General features: G+C 33.2%; 4 protein-coding genes across 4 annotated transcripts; 2 read left to right on the plus strand and 2 right to left on the minus strand.

The window, feature by feature from the left end:
* Positions 1-88: 88 nt before the first annotated feature.
* LOC123202320 lies at positions 89-2,792 on the minus strand. Its single transcript, XM_044618190.1, has 3 exons — positions 2,284-2,792; positions 1,402-1,790; positions 89-673 (listed from the first exon to the last, which is right to left on the minus strand). Exons 2-3 carry the CDS (start codon positions 1,756-1,758, stop codon positions 248-250), a joined length of 783 nt encoding a protein of 260 aa, XP_044474125.1. The 5' UTR covers positions 1,759-1,790; positions 2,284-2,792; the 3' UTR covers positions 89-247.
* A 2,979-nt stretch (positions 2,793-5,771) lies between these two features.
* On the plus strand, positions 5,772-7,434 carry LOC123201785 (dof zinc finger protein DOF5.1-like). The gene is made up of 2 exons (XM_044617338.1): positions 5,772-5,985; positions 6,169-7,434. The coding sequence occupies exons 1-2, from the start codon at positions 5,932-5,934 to the stop codon at positions 7,138-7,140; spliced, it is 1,026 nt and encodes a 341-aa protein (XP_044473273.1). The 5' UTR covers positions 5,772-5,931; the 3' UTR covers positions 7,141-7,434.
* A 9,554-nt stretch (positions 7,435-16,988) lies between these two features.
* Positions 16,989-19,210, plus strand: LOC123202390 (putative E3 ubiquitin-protein ligase XBAT31). Its single transcript, XM_044618310.1, has 6 exons — positions 16,989-17,293; positions 17,397-17,465; positions 17,546-17,617; positions 17,721-18,055; positions 18,140-18,247; positions 18,413-19,210. The coding sequence occupies exons 1-6, from the start codon at positions 17,114-17,116 to the stop codon at positions 19,074-19,076; spliced, it is 1,428 nt and encodes a 475-aa protein (XP_044474245.1). The 5' UTR covers positions 16,989-17,113; the 3' UTR covers positions 19,077-19,210.
* An 851-nt stretch (positions 19,211-20,061) lies between these two features.
* On the minus strand, positions 20,062-22,575 carry LOC123201814. Its single transcript, XM_044617378.1, has 5 exons — positions 21,932-22,575; positions 21,343-21,400; positions 21,151-21,268; positions 20,919-21,036; positions 20,062-20,349 (listed from the first exon to the last, which is right to left on the minus strand). Exons 1-5 carry the CDS (start codon positions 22,445-22,447, stop codon positions 20,296-20,298), a joined length of 864 nt encoding a protein of 287 aa, XP_044473313.1. The 5' UTR covers positions 22,448-22,575; the 3' UTR covers positions 20,062-20,295.
* Positions 22,576-23,648: the final 1,073 nt, after the last annotated feature.

The raw sequence follows: 23,648 nt of genomic DNA on the forward strand, positions 1-23,648 counted from the left end.
TGCTGGACGGCCGAAAAAGCAACAGAATTAAGCAATTAGCAATACTTGTCTCCGCAGGGCAAATTCTAAATGCTGCTATTTACAGGAATTATCAAACAAACGAACAATTAAAATTTTTTTATAAGTTTCACACACCATCAGCACAAAAGCAAACAGTAGCAACTTATGGAAGCAGACAGTCAGAAATAAAAACCTTATTTATGTACACATGCGTGCAAGGAAATGAAAGTAGGAAGGGAATTTGTGGTCATAACGCCTCAGCAACTGAGTAATGCAGCTTGCTGAGTGATTGTTTGCGGAATATGCTGCCACAGTAGGACTCGGGGCTGCCAATGTCAAAGTCTTTGTGGTCACCAGAAAGCTCAAGTACTCTATCACGAATGTCCATTGATTTTAAAACCTTGTCTGAACTCCCAGCATTTTTCCGCAATTGCTTCTTATCTTTGCCACCGCCGTGCGAAGAGTTGCCTCTCTGCCCCTTCTTTCCACTTCTCTGTTTCTTTCTTTCGTCTTTCTTGAACCTCTGTTGCTTCCTGCTTCTATTAACGGTGTGGGATACTATTGTTGGTGGAGGATCATACACATCAGGAGCCCACTTCACGTTCAGTTTCCTCGGTGATCCGCCCTCTCTCTCTCGGCTGCCTTTCATAGCAGACACAAGCTTCAAAGGAGTCTGTAAAGAAGCATCCCAAGAAAAAGCCACATTTGAAAGCCAAACTAACAAATGAAACATAATAAATAACAATGACATGGTTTCGTGATAACCACCAATTGAATTTATTATAAAATGGCAAAAGTGAATAATTTTATGATAAATTTTAAACCATTTGAATTTTCACAGCTATGTTTCTGTAAGGATGGTTGAAGCACACAACAATCAAGGTAGTTGTCTTAGAACAACTGAATTTCCATGCTTCAGCAAGGATCATCAAATATGTCCACAGCCAATCAATATCACAGTCATCAGTTAAGATTGGCACAAGCCAAATATTACCTTGAATCCTTTAAAAACATGAAGGACAAGTCTTAGCACATAGTAATCATGAGCAAATAAATTAAATTGCAAAGTATCTGGTACACTATAGATGTAACAATTAATAGCCCAATTCTGAAAGTTAGCTCAACATAATGGAAGAAAAACAAGCACAAACATGGAACAGAATACCAAAAAACATATCACATCATTGAGAACTGGAAATTCAATCAAAGCTCTCATGAAACAGGTAATACACTCTTGTACCACTAGTAGACGAAGGCTATAAACTCAAGAATCTAATGTTGGGTGAGAAAAAGCACCAATTTATAGACAGAAATGCTAACACGAAAATATAATATAACAATACATGGCCCCTTGTCTAAAAAACAGCCATGCAAGCCATCAGAACTGAACGGACAACTCACAGGCAAAGATAGTGAGCGGCAATAGGGCACACGTGTAGACTCTTCAGAAAACAGTTGCCGCAAGGCTATGTTAAGTTCTTCATCCTCATCTTGTTCATCAGAAGTACCAGAATTTGAAATCTTAGCAGGTACGGGACAACTAGGGTACTTGAACAAGTTCTTCGAACTAGATTTAGCCTTGTCCAGTTTCAGGTCTCCAAGCGCCCCCTCAACATCACTGATACCATCTCCCTCAGATGTATTCTGTTCACAAGAATCCTGAGTTTGCGAAGATCCACCAAGGCCGTCATTTAGGCTATTTACCAAATTGCTCAAAGAATTTGATTTCTCCTCACCACACAAAAAGCCAATGTCCATCGATGACAAGAAACCAGTAGTTTAATACGGAACTGCAAATCAAATACAAAGCTCTCATGAAAAATCATTGACCAAAAAACCAAGGAAAGAAAAAGAAACCACACATTGTTCATTATACCAAAAAAGAAATCACACTTCTGAGGGCTAAAATTCAATCAAGAAAACGATAAACAACATGTATTTCAATAGCAACACATGAAAATAATAAACAGTCAAAATATTGACAGCTCATAGGCAAAATTAAAAAAAAGCTATAAGAATGCATCAAAACGCTTAATTGAATTTAAAACCCAAATCTAATAAATTTCATGTTGAAAAACGCGAAGTAATCACTCCATAACAATCTATTTTTATCAAGATTCAATCTTATCTACAGAAAATCCTATGCTAAAAAATACACAACATTCTATCAAATTTAACAATATCCACAAATTCAAATTAAACAACGGAATAGATACAATCCAGATAACAAGAAATGCATCACAACTAACACAAATAACGCAGTAAAATGAAATAGAAATGTACCTTAGATTACGTCAACGCCAACCAGATAAGTAATCCTTCTCAGTCAAACTGATCGCAGACGCCTCGAACGGACAAAGAAATGAAGAAGAAACAAAAGGAAATCCAATGGATAATTAAAAAAGAAAGAGAAAAGCTAATGTTAACTAAGGTTACCACGGCGATCACTTTTTTCAAGATGTTTCAGACGATGAGAACACAATCCACTATTAAAACGTGACATAGTAGGCACTAACGAAAGCTTATGCGTTTCTGTGAGCTCCGAAGGCATTATGAAGATGCTCTTCGAAACCCTAACATATACAGAACCCTATTTTGTGTAGCTTCCAGATCAAAGTCAACAACACTAACGGATCGAAAAAGTAATGGCGAGATATGTTTCAAGGAGAGAATCTCTTTATGAATTGAATCGGCGAGTTAACTCAGTGAAAGAGATAAGCCATTGACATACTGACAGACAGAAATGTAGGAGTTGGAAATGAGAGAAAGAGAGAGACGATCGAGGAGGTAAATAGATTAGATGGTGTTTATATATAAAAAGGCAGAATCTGGCGGGTCAATGGATCAAGTCAAGTGCGAGACACCGGGCGAATGGTGAGACGAAATCATAGACGTACACGTTGTAATCAAGGTTCTTGCTGATTTATAATCAGAATGAGATGAAATCAGGGACGTACACGGTTCAATTACGGTTTGCAGTATTTCTATTCTGAGACAGATATTTTTGCTCAGTTAGCGCTATCTTGGGCCCGGGTTTGCTATATGATTGTGATTTAATTTTAGAAAAAAAAAAGGTTAAATGTGAGTTTCAAGGTGTCAAATCCGACCCGACGGAGTGGGTATTGTTGAGTTGCGTTGCGTTGGAATTGAATAATTGGACTCTATATTTTGGAAATTAAATTGTATAAATTAATGCTCGCGAGAATTAAAAATTTAAAAGAATAATATTACGTATAGATATTTTTAATATATAATATATATAAATTATATATTATTATATAATTAAATAATATTTTATATGTAATTTAAAATAGTTTAATTATATAATAATATATTATCTGTATATTTAAATTGTATATTAAAATTATGTATATATAATTTTATAATATTCAAAAATGAATATTTGGTGACATGCTATAATGACAACAACGAACTACATTATCTAACTACAGTTCTTTTATCTCATAAAAATAAAAGAACCATTTTAACGATGTCTTTCTCTCTCTTATGCTTGACAAAGGATTCGTTAGTCGAGAGCATTAGAGGGAGAGAAAGTGCTAGAGAGGGGTAGACATTGTCGAAAAAGAGAGATAACAACTGTCGTTCGTTGTAAAATTATTAGAGAATTGACAGTAAAAATATAACTTTTTAAAACTTAATTTTAGAGAAAAATTTATTAGTTTTTTAAATAAAAAAATTTATTAATTCAATTGGTTGCCCTAAAGAATAATCTATTTCATGAATAAAATAACACAGAATTAAAAGTTTAGGTTTAAATTTCTGTTACATTTGCAAAATCTTGATTTGAATTACTTAGAAAAAAAGAAAGACACTGGATTGAGTTCTTTTACGAAACTTAAAGCCCATAAAGAATGAGAGCAGTACCCAGATGGGCAAGCCCACTCAGGAAGGGCTTGCTAGGATTAAAGTAAGCATCAGTATGATTGGGCTTCAAGTACTACTACCGGGCTGGTACTCTTGGAACTTTATTTTCACGTCTTAGCCTATTGAACTCGTCACTGATATCGTTAAAAAAAAAATAGCAAAAAGGATTTTCTATCTTTTTCTTTATTTTGCTCATTTTTTTGAAGGATTTTATATCATGATCGGCGGATATCACCAGCTAGAGGTGTCAAAGGGGCCACATTGGCTCGACACAAAAAAGAGCGGTTAGTGTCCCGAGCCAACCCGCTAAAAATATTTAAAAACATATTTTCAAAAAATTAATTATTTATTAATTTTATAATTTAGTGGGTCGGTCTACTAAGGGTCTTAGGCTGTGCCCCGAATATTATGTTTTTAACTTATTGTTCCAACACGAAGGCCCACCAAGTGGTAGGTCTCGGTTCGATCTGACCCACTGATTTCTCTATTACCACCTCATAATTTTACAGAATATAGTAAAAGAAATTTAAAATTAACATTTACTGACTCGATGGTGTTGGCCAATATAGTGTAAAGATTTATATTTCCCCACCAAGGTTTGGCCTTTTCACCTTATGAATTTATAAATCACACTTTTACATAGAAAACCTAGCTTCAGGTCAAAAAAAAAAAATCTAATGTTATAAAAGCAAAAAATAATTGCACCATCCAAAAATTTAGAAAAAAAATAAAAAAAAGAATGGCCTTTTTGTAGATCTCACCTTAATGTTGTGAGTATGAAAAATTGATTATTTTTACAAGTTTTGACACTTGCAATTCCGTTTTTGTAATTCAAGTTTGGAAAACCTTAACTGTCACAATCATTATTCATGAAAATTCGAACCCACTAGAATCACTATCCACTTAAGCCCAAATTCATCGGAACTACCACTAAACCTAAACTCAAACCCATAAAAACTGTCATACATATGATAGTTTGATTCTTTTATAATTTTGAAAACTTGTAATTCAATCGTTGAAATTCAAGTTCGGAAATCCTAGCCTCCATAATTGCCACCTATCGAAGGCCAAATCCAAGCCCACCATTATCATATAAGAAAGAAGAAGGTGAAAGTAAAAGAAGAAAAGGGTTTTGATGACAATTTTGATATGTAAAAGATTATATTAAAACAGGTTATAAAGTGCTATAAATCTTGTTGTTGCCTCTATTTATTATAGATTTAATTAATAACCATTATTTTTACTATATATTGCAAACCCATTACGCAGATGATTCAAAGGTTAAGTTGCCTGAGTGATCCATACAAACCAAATGCATCTCTCAGGGAAGGTGAGAAGGCAGTTGGGAGAGTGGAAGAAATGGCGGAAAGGGGGCCTGAGAGAATAGTGAAATATTAATATATATTTCCAATGCAAAAGAAAAAGGAGAGTGGGGAGGTGAGGGCTCAGGGGAACATCCCGGACTGGGAAAAGCTTACCTTCAATTCTACAACAATGCCCAAGAGCTAACTTGTTTTTTTTAAAATTAAATTCTAATATTCTTTACCTTAATTTATTTCTTTTAATTCAAACTTTGTGTTTGCCTATGTACACCAAAACTAATATATAAAGAGCTCAGCAGCTCACAACTATCTCTATTACTTGTTCCTCTTTCCATGCAAGAGAAGAGCCACAACACAACACTGATATCTTTTTCTTAACGAGGGAGCATTTCATTTCATTGGAAAGAAAGCTTATTAGTTAAGAAATTAGCCATCCTTCCTTCTCTCAACCCTAAAAAGCAATAAAACAAAAGGAGTCCAGTGAGATGTAATAGGAAATATTTTATTATAAATATTATGTATATAAAGCCACTACTCTCTAGCTATCCCTTTTATTTTTCCTTCTCATCCTCTTCTTTCTTTATCTTTCTCTTCACTCTCTCTCTCTCTCTGCAACTCTCCTTTGTATGTTGATGTGATTCTCCACTATATTATCTCACAAATATAAATATATACAAACCCCATCAACCTTTTACAAAAGAAAGCAAGAAAGATCAAGAACCAAATGGTTTTTTCCTCCATCCCAGCTGCTTATCTTGATCCAGCCAACTGGCAACAAGTAAGGGTTTTTCTTTCTTTTTCTCTCTTCAATTGTGTTCCACAAGTAATTTTTTTTTGCCAAAAAGAAAAAATTCAAAAGATAAATATTCTTGTTTACTTTTCTTATATCTTGTTGAATATACCAGATATGTGATTGATTTTTGTTTTTCCTTTTTTTGTTTGTCTTTTGTCAATTTTGCAGCAATCAAATCACCAAACGGGTGCAAATACTAATCAGTTTGGTCCTCCTCCTCCTCCACAACCTCATGGAAGTGGCGGTGTGGGTTCGATCAGGCCTGGATCGATGGCGGATCGAGCCCGGATGGCCAACATACCGATGCCGGAAGCAGCACTGCTATGTCCACGATGTGAATCAACCAACACAAAATTTTGCTACTTCAACAATTACAGCCTCTCTCAGCCTCGCCACTTCTGCAAAACTTGCAGACGTTACTGGACAAGGGGTGGAGCCCTAAGAAATGTGCCCGTTGGAGGCGGCTGTAGAAGGAATAAACGAAGCAAAGGAAGCGGCTCCAAAAGCCCAGTGAGCAATAATGATCGCCCAACTGGTTCTGGATCCACAAGCACAATGTCTTCTAATAGTGGAGCCACTGATATATTAGGCCTCGGACCTCAGGCTCCTCCTCTCAGGTTCATGAGTACTCCTCTTCATCATCTCACAACTGAATTTACAGGCGGTCAAAATATTGGCTTGAGTTATGGTTCAATTTCTGCTCCAGTTGTGGGAGCAACAAATGACTTGAATTTTCATATAGGTAATGCTTTAGCTAGTGGCGCCGGTGGCGGTAGTGCTGCTGGTGGTTCCCTTTTATCATCTTTAACTGGTTTTGATCAGTGGCGGTTTACACAAGCTCAGCAATTTCCCTTTTTGGGAGGGTTGGATTCTTCTTCTTCTTCATTGGGATTATACCCATTTGAAAGCGGCGTTGAGCCATCTGTTTATGCAAATGCTGAGGGTCAGCTCCGGCCTAGGCTTTCTTCTTCTGGGGTTAACGTTTCTCAGTTGGCTTCGGTGAAAATGGAGGACAACAATGAGATGAATTCGTCACGACCGTTCCTGGGGATTCAAGGAAACGAACAATACTGGAATAATGCTCCTGCATGGACGGATCTGTCTGGTTTTAACTCTTCTTCAACTAGCAATGCCTTATAGATTTGCAGTAGAGGAATTAACCAGACAGCCGGCGAGGTTTCCATTTTTTTCTCTTTTTCTTTTTTCAGTGTAGCTTCGACTAATCACTATGATCAAGACTAAATTATGACTTTCAAGTTTCACCTCCATAGATGGATGTTTATCGGGGGCTTAGTTTCTTCAATATCAACTTTACAGCCTAGAATTGATTAGTTCTTTCTTCTTCTTCTTCTTTTTCCTTTTGAAGTTAGCTTTAGGTCGCAATGTATGGCTGTGTTTGGAATGTTGAGTGAATGAAAAATGGAGTTTTATGTACTAATTATGTAAGCTAAATTTTTCAGTTTGAAATCATTGTTGAAGATTTTTTGATAAGTAATTCAAATCAAAATTTCACAAATATGAGCAGAAGCTCAAACTTAGGTTTTCTCTTGACTTTCAAATATTCACAATTTTAATCATATTTCGAGAAATAAATTAAACGATTTCACTAATTTAATCAATATTTGAAGTGTATAGATTGAATCGATATCAAGATTTAATCGGTTTTTTTTTTTAAACAAAAACCTTAATCTTATAAGGTTCAATTTAATAAAAAAGGATTGATCGATGCATATCCTTTAAGAAAATCTTATTAAAAGCTTTATTCCAAAGAAAAATATTCTTGCTATTAGCTAAATTTGGAATATAAGGTCATCTTTAAGTGCAGAATCCAAAGTTTCAAGGCTCTTTCTGTTGATTGGATACTATCTTGAAGTTAAAAATGTCGGCTTGAATGGCTTCATACTTGGCAGTTTATTTTGATAAAACTATAAACATTGACCTTAATTATTATTCTAAACTACATGAAAACTCTTTTCAATGCTTGAAAAGGTGGTAATTAAATTGGTTACATCTAATTTTCTATTTTTTTTTTATAAGCAATTTTTACAAGGTTTGAAACGAAGCAATAATCTAGAGATATAAGATGAACCCTGATGAGAAATAATAATTTTGTTAACAACTTTTTGATCCTATTGCAAGATGATAGTAATTATATATATAGAGTAATGTTATACGCATTCAATTTTGAATACTAAACTGGGTTATGAGTAGTCAGATGATGTATAATCATATGATTAAATATTATTTTATCTTCATTCAAAATTATCTAATTACACATTATCTGGGTATTCAATTTAGTATTCAAAACTGGGTAAATATAGTTTTATTGGTATTTATTGGGGTGAAGAATTAGAAGTTGTGCTTTCATTTCAACAACCAAAGACAATACCAAGCTCTACCTTCCAAAATTTGAAATTAAAGGCAACCATAGCTACCTTCAGTGAAATCATAAACAAGGCTAATGAGGAATAAATAAAGAGTAAAGGTATTTCATAGCCTATATATCTTCGTTTATCAAGTATAAAATAATGCAAGAGAAAAACCATGCAATGTTAGTATCCTATGATGAGTATTCAACTGCGTATTCAGATGATATATTATCATATGATCGGTTATTATTTTATCTTTAATTTAAAATTATTTAAACACATGATAATACATTATTTAAAAACTAAAAATTAAATATAAATAATTTTCTTATGAATGAGAATGATAAATAGTTTTAATGTACTTTACTCCTTGTTGTACTCAATTTAAGAGAGATCCACCTAGAGTTTAGTGGCTTCCAACTCTCCATGAGAAGCCAATTGTTTACGATGCATGTGTATTTGATTGCCATTATCATTGCATGTATGAGAGAGAACCCACTGATTTTCTCATCATATAGTAATGGATTTTCGGGATGATGATAATCTTCCAAAACCTTGATTGGTTAGGCAGAGAGAGACAGAAGAAGAATAAAGAGAATGATTTTGTAATAATATAAAAATTTTCAATTGACGTTTTCTGAAGGTGAGTGAGGTCATGTTCATGGTGCAAAGGACAAAAGTCTCAAAAGACTCCAAACTGCTCCTAAATTCCAAACCCGAAATCAAATTTAGTCTTCAAATATTGTCAAGACACAATTGTCTTCTCGAAGTTTGTTGCAGAAGAAGAATACATAAAAGACTGAAAAGGCCACAGGGTCCCTAACATTAAGGTTTTATAATTGAATCGAATTCGTTAAAGTTTGAGTTTGCTTCACTTTAAGTAAAATTCAGTTTGAATTCGAATTTATTTTAAATTTAATTTGCTTAAAATGAGTTAAACTTAAATTTACTTTAAATTCAAGTTTGAGTTAAACTCTCTGTTTAATAAAAAAATGATTAAAATAATAGTCTTTTCATGTATATTTATCAAATTAATATTATTTTAATTGATTTATATTAAAAAAATTTAAATTTATGAATTTAATAAATCAAATTCCTTTAAAATTCAAATTTAAAAATATTTAATTTTTGAAAATCAATTTAAAAATTGCTTATACCAAACTTATTTTAAAATTGTTTGAATGGAATTCGTGTGTGAAGTCAATGAAACGTCACCCTTTTTGACGCGCGTGGGCGCGTTTCACGACAAACTAGAAGACAAAGTAGAGTTTTGTTAGTGTGTGGTCCTGACAGAAGCGGCTCTCTGTCCAAGCAACTTCACTGGATTTAGAGCTCTCTTGGATTCTCGAACTTATTAAAACAGAACCTGCAACTCCTGCCTTTGAGTGAGTTAAACTTGGTTCCCATTTGGTCATACTACTGACACATTACATATCTGTGGTTGGTCCCAAGTAACAGAAATGACAGAGAATTAGGGCTCAACACCTCGAAATTTTCCCGCCTATTTTCACGGGATAAAAGAAAGTTTTCTCAGTCAAAGAAAACAGAAGAAAGAAAATCTGTTCTTCTGTTTCAGCTTTGATTTAACCGTTGTCTGGAAAATTTGTTGGAATATCTTGGTTGACCACAGTAAATTCAAAACTAATATATAAACACCAAATTTTTAATTTTTTTAAATTATAATATTTATAGAAATTCAAAACTTTCTTTATTAAGCATCATTAGTTAAACTTTTATATTATTTTCAACAAAAAAAAAAAAGAATTATGATTAAAACACACTTTTGATTTAGATGTCAAAGTTGAAGAAAATTCTTTCATATTATACTTGATGCTTACTACTTTTGTTTCATCCATGAACTAATTTTCCTCCTTTTTTTGTTTAGACAAAATTCTTTGGTTGATATATCGTAAAGGTTACATGCTAAGTAAAACATTAAAAACGAATAATTTTCCGTTATATTTTTTTGCCCAATAGTATTTTTAAAGGAGCTTTTATAAAGGGAAAATTTCATTTATTTTTGTTGTTAATACTTTTGACGATGAAAGTTATAACAACAATCAATGATGAGATTTTATCCGTCGTTAAAACTTTTTAGTGACGAAAAATAAATTTCTAACTTTTTTTTTATTGTTAAAGTCATAAATTTTTTGTAAAAAGATTACTTATAACAACTAGACGTTATTTATTCGTTATTGTTTCTCTTGTTAAAACTAGTAATTAGTAGAGAAATTTTGGTGAAGTGTTTGCTGAAATTTGGACAGATTATTCATCCGTATGGGCTCATGGTTTTCAAGAGATGCATGATTTTAAAGTAAGAATAAAATAGAAAAAATAATGGAAAAAATTCCTTCTGGGTAAGTAAGAAACTTCCGTATTATGCAGGTTCAAATAATTAGTAAGAGAAATAAATAATATAACGAAGTAATTGTTATTATATTCCAAAGGGGATTGGCCATCTAGAAAGAAAGGAATCTGGGGAGTGTTTGGATTTGCTTTTGCAAGAACCAAGGCTGCTTACCAAGAAGGAATAAAGCACATTCAAAACCGTCAAAAAATAAAGGAGCACACAATCTCATACTTTCTCTCTCTTGGAAATCAGTCATAGATGGATAGAATAGTAATATTTTTCTCTCACTGTCCCAAGGTGGTGGGTTGAGTGGTAAAGAGGTGTGTCATAGTATATCAAAATTATACTCTTAATTTTCAATAGATAATTAAAGTGATAAAAAAGTAAACTTTATATATAAGAAAACATAAGTTTAAGTTTTGTCTGATGACGTATCAATATCAAAATCAAAATCAAAATCAAACTCTTGATTTACCTGATTCAGTAGTTGTAGGGTTGATTAATAGACCCAAAGTTTATCTTTCTTAGTATGATTAGTTCTAATTCAATATGACAATTCAATTTAGGTGAGGTTCCTCATTACTTAAAAAAAATTATATTTTCAACTAACTTCGGCTAATGATTGTGTAGTAGGTAACTGAACTTGAGATTTTATTTGTTTAGTGTGTTTGGTTTGATCCCCAACAACTATTTATCTAGGTGAAATTCTTCTTTACCAAAAATATGTATTTTCTATTTTTAGTGATCCCCTAAACTTATATGGATGTGTAACTTAAAAAGACATAGGGAAAACTATAATATGAAGAAGAATTGGCTCGGAAATTCAAGCCAATGATCTAGATACCATATCTGTATGGTTTAATATTGAAACGTGTTCAATGACTTCTCATCTATTGATAGCCACATGGATTTGTGTGAAAATCCTCTCTCTAATTACGCATAGGTTTATAGCAGCTTTCACTTTTGTAACGTCCTTGTTTTATAGCCTGGTCTCTCTATTTCTCTCTCTCTCTCTCCCTGAGGTTCATCAATGAACAGGTGGAGAATGAAAGTAAGAGACTGAGATTCCAATGTCTTCTGAGTCCTCACGTTCTCCCACATGAAGTCAATCATACACATGCATGTCCCAGAATTTTGATTCCATTCATTTCTCTTACGAAATCCCTTGACCCCACTTCTGTTTGAGCTTTAAATTCCTTAATAAACTTACAAATTCAACTGTGATTTCCTCAACTTGGCTGATCTTCAATCATTCAACACCATCTCCACTGGGAATTTGCCAACCTAGGGTTTTATCTATCAACCGTAAGTTTGTGCAGAAAAAACTTGTAATTTCATTAGGATTAAAGCAAAGAGCTTGCATTTTGAGTCTCCTCATTAAATCCGAATCAAACTGAAGATAACTCTTTTTCTAGATGCAATATCTGTATATGTGTTTGCTGGGCCAAGTGAGTGGACCAATCAAAGTTGGAAGACAAATCACTTTTAAGGGTAGCGGCATCCTAAGATGTCACTTTTTCATGAGTCCAAAGAGCCATGAAGGTGTGTAACACTTTAATAAAAAGGAGGTGTGTAATTGATGGAGGACCAAGGGCTTCACCTCTTCATAACAGTATCCTAATTGTAAAAGAAGAAAGATGAAGCATTTTGCACTATGGTAGTGCCGAGTCATCTTCATGGAAAACAAATTAAATTCCCTTCATTGCGATTTGCCAATCAGTATTCATGTTTGACTGACAGATATATATGGGTTCTTGACGGATGTTTATTTTTGTTTTATGTCTGCATATGCTTGCGTAAGGAAGCACTCAGTTTGGCTTGGCTTTTGGTGCCCATTCAGGTTTTCATAAGTCCAGAAGGAAGAGAAGGACAGATTTCCTTGACCCATTTTGCAGATTCTGTAAAATTATGTAAAAATGAGGTTTTAAAAAAAATACTCACTGTTACAGACAGAGACGTCAATGGGCTGGGTTGGACTTTGGGTTTACAATAATAGAATTTCAGGCTGGGCTGACCCATTGATGTATGAGGGCCAAGACCTAACCCTATAAATAAGGCTGGGCCGGGTTTTAAGTGGGTTGACTAAACTCATTTAAATAATACATAAATTATTTTTTAATTATTAAAACTAAAGAGAGTATCTCGAACATTTTATTTATAATCATTTACTTGTGACAGAAAAATATTGTGGTTACATAATGAAAAATATTATAAGTTTATAACATAGTATAAATAAATTAATTTATATATTATATAAATTACAAAATATAAATAGAATATATATACTATATCATTTATCTAATCATTTTTATAAAATAAAAACGCAAAAAATTATTAGTTATGAATTTAGATAGTTTCCAAAAGAAAATTGATGAAAGAAAATGAGATTGAGAATATAATGAAAGAATTGAAATTGGGAGATTTAAAAATAAAATTGAAAATAAAGAAAAGTTAAATGGCTTATATAAAAAAATAAATTAATTAAAAAAAAAAAAAGTTGAAGATGGCTTTGGCTTTTACCAGTTGGCTTTTGCCTTATACTAGGTAGAAACTTATGGCAAAAGCAATAACAACCAATTTTTTTTTTCACAGTGTCGGGTCAGGCTGAGCAGACCCATAGGCTTAATACTAAAGCCTTAAACCCAGCTCGACAGACCCATGGGCCTAACCCTACATGTTATTGTGCCGAGCGGGTCTTCTCATACAGGGTCTCAGTTTTGTGTTTTGGACTAGACCTTCATTTGGCTTGACCCAATTGATGTGTCTACTTACAAACGATCGGGCCCCTACTTGTCCCAGGCTAGGACAAGGCACAGTCATATTGTCCACTGAAGTGACCATGAACACAAATTACCGTAATAGAAGTATTGTTAACTAAATAAATAAAGTAATCCAGGGGGTTCTTAATATCAAATTTAGGGTTTATAGAAAATGTTAGATCAATACTATACTTACGCACTTTTAAATATACAAATAGATACACAGATAATGTTACTTTATCTTTAATTCAAAATTACTCAACCACATAATAACATATTATCTATGTATCTATTTATGTATATAAAAGTATGTAGACATAGTTTTTATCTATAGTTCTTGACTTGATAATTCACATGACAATAAAATTATACGTACCCACTTTGAATATACAAATAAGTATATGCACTTTTAAATATACAAATAGATAAATATATGTATATTTTTATACTTAAAATAGGTATGTATAATATTATTATTTACATAGTGTGTAAGAAAGCCTAATTTTGATTCTTCATTGGGTTATTCACACAATAAAGTTGATGATTCTTACAAGAAGCTACATAGAACACAAATTTTTATGGGTTTGGATTTGTTTCATAATGAGAAAAATAATGTCTAGGGTTTACAGAAATATTTAGAGTGAAAAGTAAACAGGAAAATTAATGCAAAATTGGATTTGATAGTAATTTAGGTGTGAATTTCTGCAGCTGAGCTAGCGGCCGACCGCTGAGACATTAATGAAGGGTTGACATTTCAATGCAGACAAACCCTAGCTTTGTGTTTCATGAGTGACGAATGTCTTCATGAAACGTTATCGTTTTGGGCATCTTACGAAGTTGGAGGCAACAAAGCCGGACTATTTTAATAAATGGGCCTTGATTTTATTGGGTCATTAGAGAAGCCCAATAAAGAAGTAATGTTGGGCTTTGCTTGAATAGAGACACGGCATTTTCGAAAAGTCTGCCCTAGGGAACGTTCTTTGATATGAAATGAGTCATTTTTTATTTCAAAAGCTCTCCTACAATAAAAGGAATTATATTTCAAAATTGGATTAAATTGAATTTCAAAGAAATTTAAGGGCTAAATATAGTTTTTTTATGGTAAATTTATAACAAAAAGTTCATAATTAGATATGCCAAATGAGTCGAGTTGACTTGTCATTTTACACAATCCGTGGGGGCACTATATAAAGTTGTAGGTCGTGTTAAACTTACTAATCATACTAGGGACCTTAAGACATGATAAGTGAAAAAATAATTAAAAATAAAAGATATATTAATAAGGCAAACTAACACTCAGAAGTATACAAAAATACAGTTCTAAGCCCTGAGTTTTGTCATACTGTGGGCTATGATACGATAAGGTAGGCTGCACCGAATTCGACCCAATGTGGTGTATAAAGACTCACGGTGTATAGTCATGAGAAATTAATACACTTTACATTTTTAAAACTAAATCAACATTTAATCTTGAGATTCGTTTAACTTTAATGAATAGACTCAAAATATTTTCAATGGCATCTCTTTTATGTTTTTATGACAAAATTGTAAAGCTATAAATTGCTAAAATTCATGATTAAAAAAAATAATGTTTCACCAAAGGTTAAATATTTTTTCACTCTTTATTAATATAAATAATATTTTTTTACCCAAATTAAACTTTGTTAAAAAAATTAACGGCATAATAGTAAAATAGTAATTTTATCATTTATTAATTTTGAAAAAACCAATAATTTTGTAATAGACCTAAACATTTTAAATATGATAATTTAACCTTAAAAAGTTTAAAAACTCATAAATTAATTTTTGAAATTTTTTAAAACCCTTATATATTTTGAAACTATTATATAACCCCAATAATTATATCATAACATTTACACCTATAATTTGTTACATTATATTCAATTTTTTTTATGGTAAAAGTGTTATTTTTTAAATTATTTGACAGATTAATATTTTAATAAATTTCAAAAGACTCCTAAACTTTTTTCAAATTTATAATAGCCACCTAAAATTTAAAAAGAGTTCTAATATTTTTATAATTATAGGTTATCTTTTGATATATGATTATAAGACAAAAATATACATATTTATAGGAAAAGAGAAAGAAATAGTGACAGTAAAAAGAAAAAAATCAAGAGGTTTCTTATATAATTTGAAGATTTAAAATGTTATTTTAAATTTTTGTTAGTTTAGGATTATATGAGGGTGAGAAAGTGTTATTTATGCTAACTAGGGTTGAAGCAAAAATATATTAATATTATCCTTAAAGGGTAATTTGATTGGCAAAGGAAAGAGAAGTCGTAGCATAGGATCATGAGAACAAATCCATCGGCAACATATTAAGAACAAACTTTTTTATTTTACCAGTTTAATATAATTGATTCAATGAGATTTGAACTCATGCTCTCATGCTTCGCTTCTCACTCCTTTGTCACTCAAACTACCCTTTGTGGACAATATACTACCACCATATAAATTATTTACATTAAAATATGTTTGGTTAAAGTAATATTTTATTACCATAAATGAAAATTACCATAAATATTAACTTAAAGATTAGTAGACATAAATTATTATTATATTTAATAAAAATTGATAGGTATATATAATTATTATACTTGGTTGAATGTAATAGAAGAATATTAATATATTATTTTAGTTAAATGTTATAAAGATTATTAAGTATAATTATTTTAAAATATTTTTTCATAAAAATTAATAAGTCAAAATATAATTATAATAAAATCAAAATTCACTTTGTAGTATTTTAATACTAACATGGAATATTCAAATTATTTTATATATTAATTGTCTGTTATATCATTATCGGTAATAAAAGATTTTTGAATATTTAAAAAGTAGTGTTATATGTATAAATAATGTATACAAATAATGATATGTTATTATGCGATTAGATAGTTTTAAATTATTGATAAAATAATATTCAATTATATAAAAATATATTATTGTTTATATATAAAATTGTGTATATTATTTGTGCAAATAATTTTAGTGATTTTTTTGAAGATTGATTACCCAAGTCGTGAAGCAAAGTCCCCTAAATAATGTCAAAATGTTCCAGCGTCCATGCCTCTTTGTCGGGATGAGACCATAACATTCTCTTATCAAATATTGTGTTGATGTAAAGGCCTGAGTTAACTGCGTGCATTCAGACTCAGTGTTTTATGTGCTTTTTCACTGTAGAGCTGTGATTAATTGACCAAAGAAGAAAATGGGGACAAAAAGAGAATTTAGTTGATGGCTTGGAATGGTAACAAATAAGGTGAAAGTCTACGGAATCGAGCTGTTGTCCCACAAAGAGGGTGAAAAGGGTTTATTATTCTTTGTTCATTTTTGGAGTAAACGATGAAGAAAAAGTTGGTAATCAAGTCCCCAACACCGAAAGTTTACGTAAGGTGAAAAGATTTTCAAAATAATTGTAAAGGTTTGTAAAATATCTGAATTGGACTAAAGGAATTTGATTATTCTTACCTGAAGTCTCGGCCTTTAGCATTTAGCATGCAAAAGTATCAGTCTTTGACCCATTGCCACCCCTGCAAGCCGTAGCTGTAGTTGGTGGCGCGTGATAAGGTCTCAGGGGTTTTCATATTTACTGATTTCAGAGGGAGGTGATGGGTCAGAGAATTAGTTGCAGAAAAGGCCATAAGCATGCATTGTTCAGTGCTGTGGAGGATGGCGACCTGCAGTTGATTGAGGCTATGGTGGAGACAGACTCAACCGTTTTGCAGATCAGGGATGGTTACGGAAGACAATCTGCACTGCATTTGGCAGCTGCTTATGGGCAGATCGAGGTGGGTTTGGTTTATACTTGATGGTTTTTTATTTGGCTTCTTTCTTTTTTATATTGGGAAAACAGTGATGGGATTTTGTGGTTTTTGGTTTGATCAAAGATAGGTTCTTTCTATGCTTTTGGATCGGTTCTTTTTATATACCAAGCCAGATGTGTTGAATCGCTATAAACAGGTAATGTTTTGCGTAAATCTTCATTTGCTTTCGGTTTTCATTTGTAATGCTTTTAAGGATCTCTCATTGTATCATTTTAGACTCCATTAATGGTGGCTGCAATGCATGGGAAGGCATCTTGTGTGAAGAAGCTCATAGAAAGTGGAGCATTTGTAAGTTTTCCTATTAATGGGTTTTGTATACTTTTCTGACTTTATCCTTTTTTGAACTATTTTTCCAAGAAATTGATCATTGGTTATGTTTAAATTCTGTTAGATTCTGAAATTTGATTCTCTTCATGGAAGAACTTGCTTACACTATGCTGCATACTATGGCCATCCAGATTGCCTGCAAGCCATTTTAACTGCCGGCCGCACCAGTCCTATAGCAGATTCTTGGTTTTTCTCCCTTCTGTGTGAGTTTGCTTTTCAATATAATCATTTCATGACAGAATTGGATGGCATTGGCAGGGGATTTGCTAGATTTGTAAACATAAGAGATGAAAACGGAGCAACGCCACTGCACTTGGCAGCTCGCCATGGATGGTCAGAATGTGTTCATAGCCTCTTAGAAAATGGGGCTCTTGTTTGTGCTTCAACCGGTGGAAATGGGTAATCTTAGTTACCAATGTGGGCATCTCGTTTGTTTTGTTAGTGATTGCTTCACTGAAATGGATTAGATTTATGTAAATACAGCTACCCAGGAAGTACACCTCTTCATTTTGCTGCTCAGGCTAGCTCGTTGGAGTGTATACGGGAATTGCTTGCTTGGGGAGCAGATAGGCTTCAGCCAGATGCATCAGGGTGAGTCTCATAAGCATCAGCAAGAAATAGAAAGCCCTCTTGTGCTTTTGCAATCAGTTATTACCCTTTGAAATAATTTGCAGATCTTTGCTTTTGATTCTAAAAACCCCCTTGAAACTCTTCTGTTGATTTAAAAGAAAAAATTAACAATAATGGATGTTCCAGGAGAATACCATATGTAATTGCATTGAAGTACAAGCATCAAGCTTCTGCAGCCTTGTTGAATCCTTCATCTGCTGAGCCTCTTGTCTGGCCCTTGCAATTAAGGTTCATGACTGATCTAAATCCAGAGACAAAAGCACAACTAGAAAAGGCCTTGATGGAAAGAAATAAAGAGTGGGAGAAAGCCATTTTGAACAAGACAACCCCCTCACTTCCATCGCCTTCACCTTCTGAGGCCGGTGATGTTGAGCTTTGCTGCATCTGCTTTGAACGTGTGTACTCGATTGAGATCAGAGCATGTGGGCATCAAATGTGTGATCAGTGCACTCTAGCCTTATACTGCCACAAGAAACTTGACCTCACAACAGCCGTTCCCGAGGCCCCCAGTTGCCCCTTCTGCCGCTGCAGCATCGCAAACCTAGTTGCTGTTAAGGTTATCAACGATGTGACAGAGATGGAAGTTAGTCACTCCAATCCAAGGAGATCTAAGAAGTCCAGGAATTCTGGTGAAGGCAGCAGCAGCAGCTTCATGGGTTTATCAACCATGGGCTCATTTGTTAAAATCGGTGGTCGAAATTCAGGAAAACTTGCAGCTGAATGCAACGAAGCAGGTGATAAGTTTTTACAGATGGTAGCTGCGGATCCTCATTCTTGCCTTGTAAGTTGATAAAGTTGAAGTGCATCAACATTCAAATCGCTTTGAACTGGGCTTATTTTGGTGCAATTTTTCAAATTCATATGGAACTTGTAAGACATGAGCAAGAGAAAAAAGGTCCTGCAAGTGATTTTTGGTTAATGAAGCCTTATCAGTGTAATCGGCTTCTCTTTAAATTGGAGAAGCAGGAGAGTTTTCGACTTTTCCTATTGAAATCATTATAAAATTCTTCAACTTCGTCTCTGAAGAAAAAACTATAGGAAATCGTAGTCCTACTTATTCATCCTAATTTCCTTTTAAAAAACATGGGGCATCTAGGAATTATTTCGCTAAGAGATTTTCTTTTGTTGAAAAAAAATTATTTGAAAAATTTTCAAATTAAACCATTTTAGGTTTCAACTCAAGCTAATTTTTGGTTTGGTTAAATTTAAATTTGTTTAATTTAAATTCGAATTGAGTTTTAGTCAAAAGATTCAATTCGTTTTTTAAATTAAGCTCAACTCGAGTTAGACATAATTCAACTCAATCTAACATAAAAGTAAGGTAGATAACTCGATTCGATTCAAATTTTACCCTTGATTCAATTCAAATTATGTCAAAAAAATTGTTAAAACCACATCATATTGCTCATTGTTAGATAAAACTTAGTCATTTTGTCAATGAGTCATGAATTTGAACCATAAATACAAATCACAAATTCAAACCATAAACTCAAGTTGAAATCAAACTACACATGCAAATCATTTTCTTCCAAACTAAACTCAAACCACTTTTAATTTTGGCTGAACAAACTCGAGTCAAATTATTTTTCATTCGAGCCAACCTCAAGCCAAAAGGTATTCGAGCTTAACTCAGTTCATTTTCACCCCTGTAATGATCCTTCCTGCGCTGGAGTTTTGTTTCGCTAGCCCTGTTTACAGTAACTATCCCCACAATGAAAGGAAGCAGGCAACATTTACTTTAGCTACGCTAACATCGGAGAATTCAGATGAGAGAGTACAGATAACAACAGATTACTTCACAACAATAATGGTTGAAAAATACATGAATGGCTTTGATGGTTGAAAAATACAGAAGGCAGCTTCTCAATAAGGTGAAGAACTAAAATGAATTTTTGTGCTTCCGTGGTTATTAAGTTTATGTTAGCTCCACAAGTATGATAATTTCTCACCATGTAATTAACAGAAAATTTAGTCAACAGAATTGCCAATTTGAGGCTATTAATGAATATCTATTTCTGAACTTGGTTCACACCAGGACGGTACTCTCCAATTCCTAGCAGATCCTGAAAATTGGTAAATACAGATTTGTCATGTTTTTTTTTTCGGTGAGTAAATTTTTTTTTTTATTTGTCATGTTCAGTAAGAGAAAATAAAAAACTTCACTGTTATCAGAAAATGCTTGCCCTATGCAAACATTATTTTTTATGCTACCAAGGGCTATTCTAGGGGCAAGACATATTTGATACAAATTTATCAATATAAAGTAAGGAGGTAAAATAAAAGAAGTTGGAACCAAGATAAGCAAGACTGAGGGTAGGAAATGAGACAATGCAAGTGAAGGTCATAGGGCAAGCTGTACATTTTTTGCTGTCGACTACTACTGATAGAGCCACCACTGTAACATAATAAAGATCATTTTGAGAAGACAAAAACTAATTCTAGTTAACACTGGATTCACCTTGCTTTGTTTAGCTAATGTGTAATATGTGCATAGCTGAATTGAGTAAGAAGTTAAGCTCAAGACTAACTTGATCAAACATGTAGAAAGGTGACCATGGAATCAGTAAGTAATTGGCAGTATCATTAAGGCAATTGTAGCAAATTTCAGAACAAACATGGGGAAAACATATACCTGGCACGCTTTATTTTTAGCTCTGGTTTCTGCTGTACTCGGGATATCATGGTTTGGTTTTAAAAATCTCTTCTCACGCCGATCACATGAGCCCCATCCATCTGAGAACCTACCACCCCTGGTATCAACAAAAAACAATACAAAAGAATAATTTAGATAAAACAATTACAGATTATTGCTAAAATGTTATTGAAAGTTACGGATTTTTACTAAAACTGTCAAGAGAACATACTGCATGTATGCCCGAACCACAAATTCAGCACGAAGAACATTACGGTTTTCATCGAATTCTATAGTCTTGTCTTTGATTTCATAGGAAAGATTGAAGTAAAATGATATCTTCCTCCAACCTGTGGAACTTTCAAACAATATATTACTTCCATCATGGTATATCAGTTCAAACAGACATACCCTAATTATTTACCTGACTTTTTTATGAAAGGGTTCCCAGAGATCATAGTATAATCAGATTTCTCCAAAATCTGTTCATTGAATAAGAAAAAAACTACATCTGATTAAAACACCAATTAAACTGAAGGTAATTTCCCAGTATAGCAAAATATAATTCTGAACGTAAATTTCTCGAGCTTGCTACAACTACAATATAACAGTAATCCTCATAACAGCATCCAGGACGTTTGTCAGTAACTTTGATTTACTCAAAAAATCAGCATAAGAATCAAGTGGTCTTTACAATGACCTCCTCTAAGGTTTAGAGAAAGCGTCAATTACAATCAAATAATTAACATGAAATTTTCATCTTAAATCATTTTAAAGTCCCTCTAATTCGACTTTACTTTGTTAATTAATGGTATTTTCCTTGAGGATAATCTTCGCCTTGCAATTTAAAATTTTTGGCTGTCATTGACACTTTCCTTACACCTCAGGGAAGGTCATTATAGATTCCTCTAAAATCATGACAATTCACCCGCTTCTATCAAGCAACTTATCGTGACAAACTTCTAAATGCAGCAACAATTCTAAAAGCTGAATCAAAAGTGAAAAAAAAATACCGCCATAGCTGAGCTCTGGTACTCCTTGAATAGGGAAACAGAAGGAAACATCCCAGACAAGCTATGCTTCAAAACATCATGCTCCTGCACCTCATTCTCCGACCTAATTCCTGGAGATAAATATGCCTCGGGAGATTTATAAACAGGCGGACTCGGCGGGGTTCGATGCACCACAATCAAAGGACTGCTCTCGCTCAATTCCGACGCGCACGTTCTCGCCATCTTCTGCGGCCGAACATTTGCGTCAACGATCTCTCCATATCGGTGATGGTCAGAGTTAGGGGAGTATTGTTGTTGCCGGCGGTTGTGGTGGTGGTGGTTTTTAGGGTTTGGAGGCGGAGAAGGATGGGAGATTGGAGTGGGTGGGGATTGGTAGTTAGGGTATTTGATGGCTAGAGGTTTACGAGATTTGGAGGAAGAGGAGGAATGTGAGGCTGCAGCTGAGTCGATTACGGCCCATAATGCGGCGTCGTCAAGGTCTTTGTCGTCGATTAAGAGGGGAATCGGTGATGTCATTAGTGTGCGGTTGTGCAGGGGTTTTAGAGAGAGAGATTGTTGTGACGACAAGGCGGCAAGCGAACTAAGCGGAACTGTGTTTTGAATTCAAATTCGGAGCGGTAAAACGACGACGTCGACAAAATAATTGACATCCAAGATCATCCGCCTTCCTTCAACAGTGGGGGCTGATTTCCGTTTCCCACCCAAGGTTTTGTCTTATTAATTTTCCATCTATTGAATGGGTAATTTACTTTTCTCACCCTAAACCCAATTCCAATACAATGAAAAACTTACAAGAGCAAAATAATAATTTCATCATCTAAAAATTTTAAAAAGATTATAAAGAATGACATTTTTACGCATCCCAGTTTAAAGTTTTAATTATGACAGTTTAAACCTTTTAAAAGTTTATAAACTTGTATTTTGATCATTTTAATTCAAGTTTGGAAACCCTAATTAATATAATTATCACTTATTCAATCTCAAATTTGTTAGAGTGACCACCCACCTACCCAAATTCAAATCCATCAAAACCACTAAACATAAAAAGTTGACACTTTTGTAGGTGTGAGAACTTATAATTCAATTCTTACAATTTAAGTTTGAAAACTTTAGTTGTCACCCACCAAAAGCATTTGTAGTAAAGAAAAGAATAAAATGAATGGAAAAGAAAAGAGTGTTGATAACAATTTTGATATGTAAATGGTTATTTCAAAATTTTGTTAATTTAAAGTGATATAATAATTTAAAAAAGTGAAATAATTAATAGTAATATGAAATTTAGTTTTTATGACACTTTGTCAAAAGTCTTTTTCATTAATAAAGTTAGGTTTTAATGGGAAAATGCTATTTTTAGTGGGTGAAAAAGTATTTTAAACCCAAACTTTCGAGGAAAAATACAATCACTCAACAAATGATTAATGTTAGATACCCACCTACTCAAACTCAAATACATCAAATGCACTAAACATGAAAGTTGACACTTTTACAGGTTTGAAAGCTTATAATTCAATTTTTACCATTCAAGTTTAGAAATTTCAGTTGTCTTCATTGTCACCCATCAAAAGGATTTGTTGCAAAGGAAAAAAATGAAAATGAAAGGGAAAAAAGAGCGTGGAGATAACAATTTTGATATACGAATAGTTAATTTAAAATTTTGTTAATTTGAAGTGATATGTTAATTTTAAAAAGTAAAATAATTAGAAATAATATGATAATT

This window comes from Mangifera indica, chromosome 18, assembly GCF_011075055.1.
Source record: "Mangifera indica cultivar Alphonso chromosome 18, CATAS_Mindica_2.1, whole genome shotgun sequence".
Classification (NCBI taxonomy): Eukaryota; Viridiplantae; Streptophyta; class Magnoliopsida; order Sapindales; family Anacardiaceae; genus Mangifera; species Mangifera indica.

Excerpts from the sequence above, each read along its gene's own strand:
- LOC123201814 (XM_044617378.1), bottom strand. The coding sequence starts at position 22,447 with ATGACATCACCGATTCCCCTCTTAATCGACGACAAAGACCTTGACGAC. Across the intron at positions 21,401-21,931 it reads ACCAGAGCTCAGCTATGGCG|ATTTTGGAGAAATCTGATTA; the intron begins GTATTTTTTTTT and ends TTCAATGAACAG. Across the intron at positions 21,269-21,342 it reads CCCTTTCATAAAAAAGTCAG|GTTGGAGGAAGATATCATTT; the intron begins GTAAATAATTAG and ends AAAGTTCCACAG.
- LOC123202320 (XM_044618190.1), bottom strand. The coding sequence starts at position 1,758 with ATGGACATTGGCTTTTTGTGTGGTGAGGAGAAATCAAATTCTTTGAGC. Across the intron at positions 674-1,401 it reads GCCGCTCACTATCTTTGCCT|ACTCCTTTGAAGCTTGTGTC; the intron begins GTGAGTTGTCCG and ends GCTTCTTTACAG.
- LOC123201785 (XM_044617338.1), top strand. The coding sequence starts at position 5,932 with ATGGTTTTTTCCTCCATCCCAGCTGCTTATCTTGATCCAGCCAACTGG. Across the intron at positions 5,986-6,168 it reads ATCCAGCCAACTGGCAACAA|CAATCAAATCACCAAACGGG; the intron begins GTAAGGGTTTTT and ends TCAATTTTGCAG.
- LOC123202390 (XM_044618310.1), top strand. The coding sequence starts at position 17,114 with ATGGGTCAGAGAATTAGTTGCAGAAAAGGCCATAAGCATGCATTGTTC. Across the intron at positions 17,466-17,545 it reads TGTTGAATCGCTATAAACAG|ACTCCATTAATGGTGGCTGC; the intron begins GTAATGTTTTGC and ends GTATCATTTTAG. Across the intron at positions 18,248-18,412 it reads CTTCAGCCAGATGCATCAGG|GAGAATACCATATGTAATTG; the intron begins GTGAGTCTCATA and ends TGGATGTTCCAG.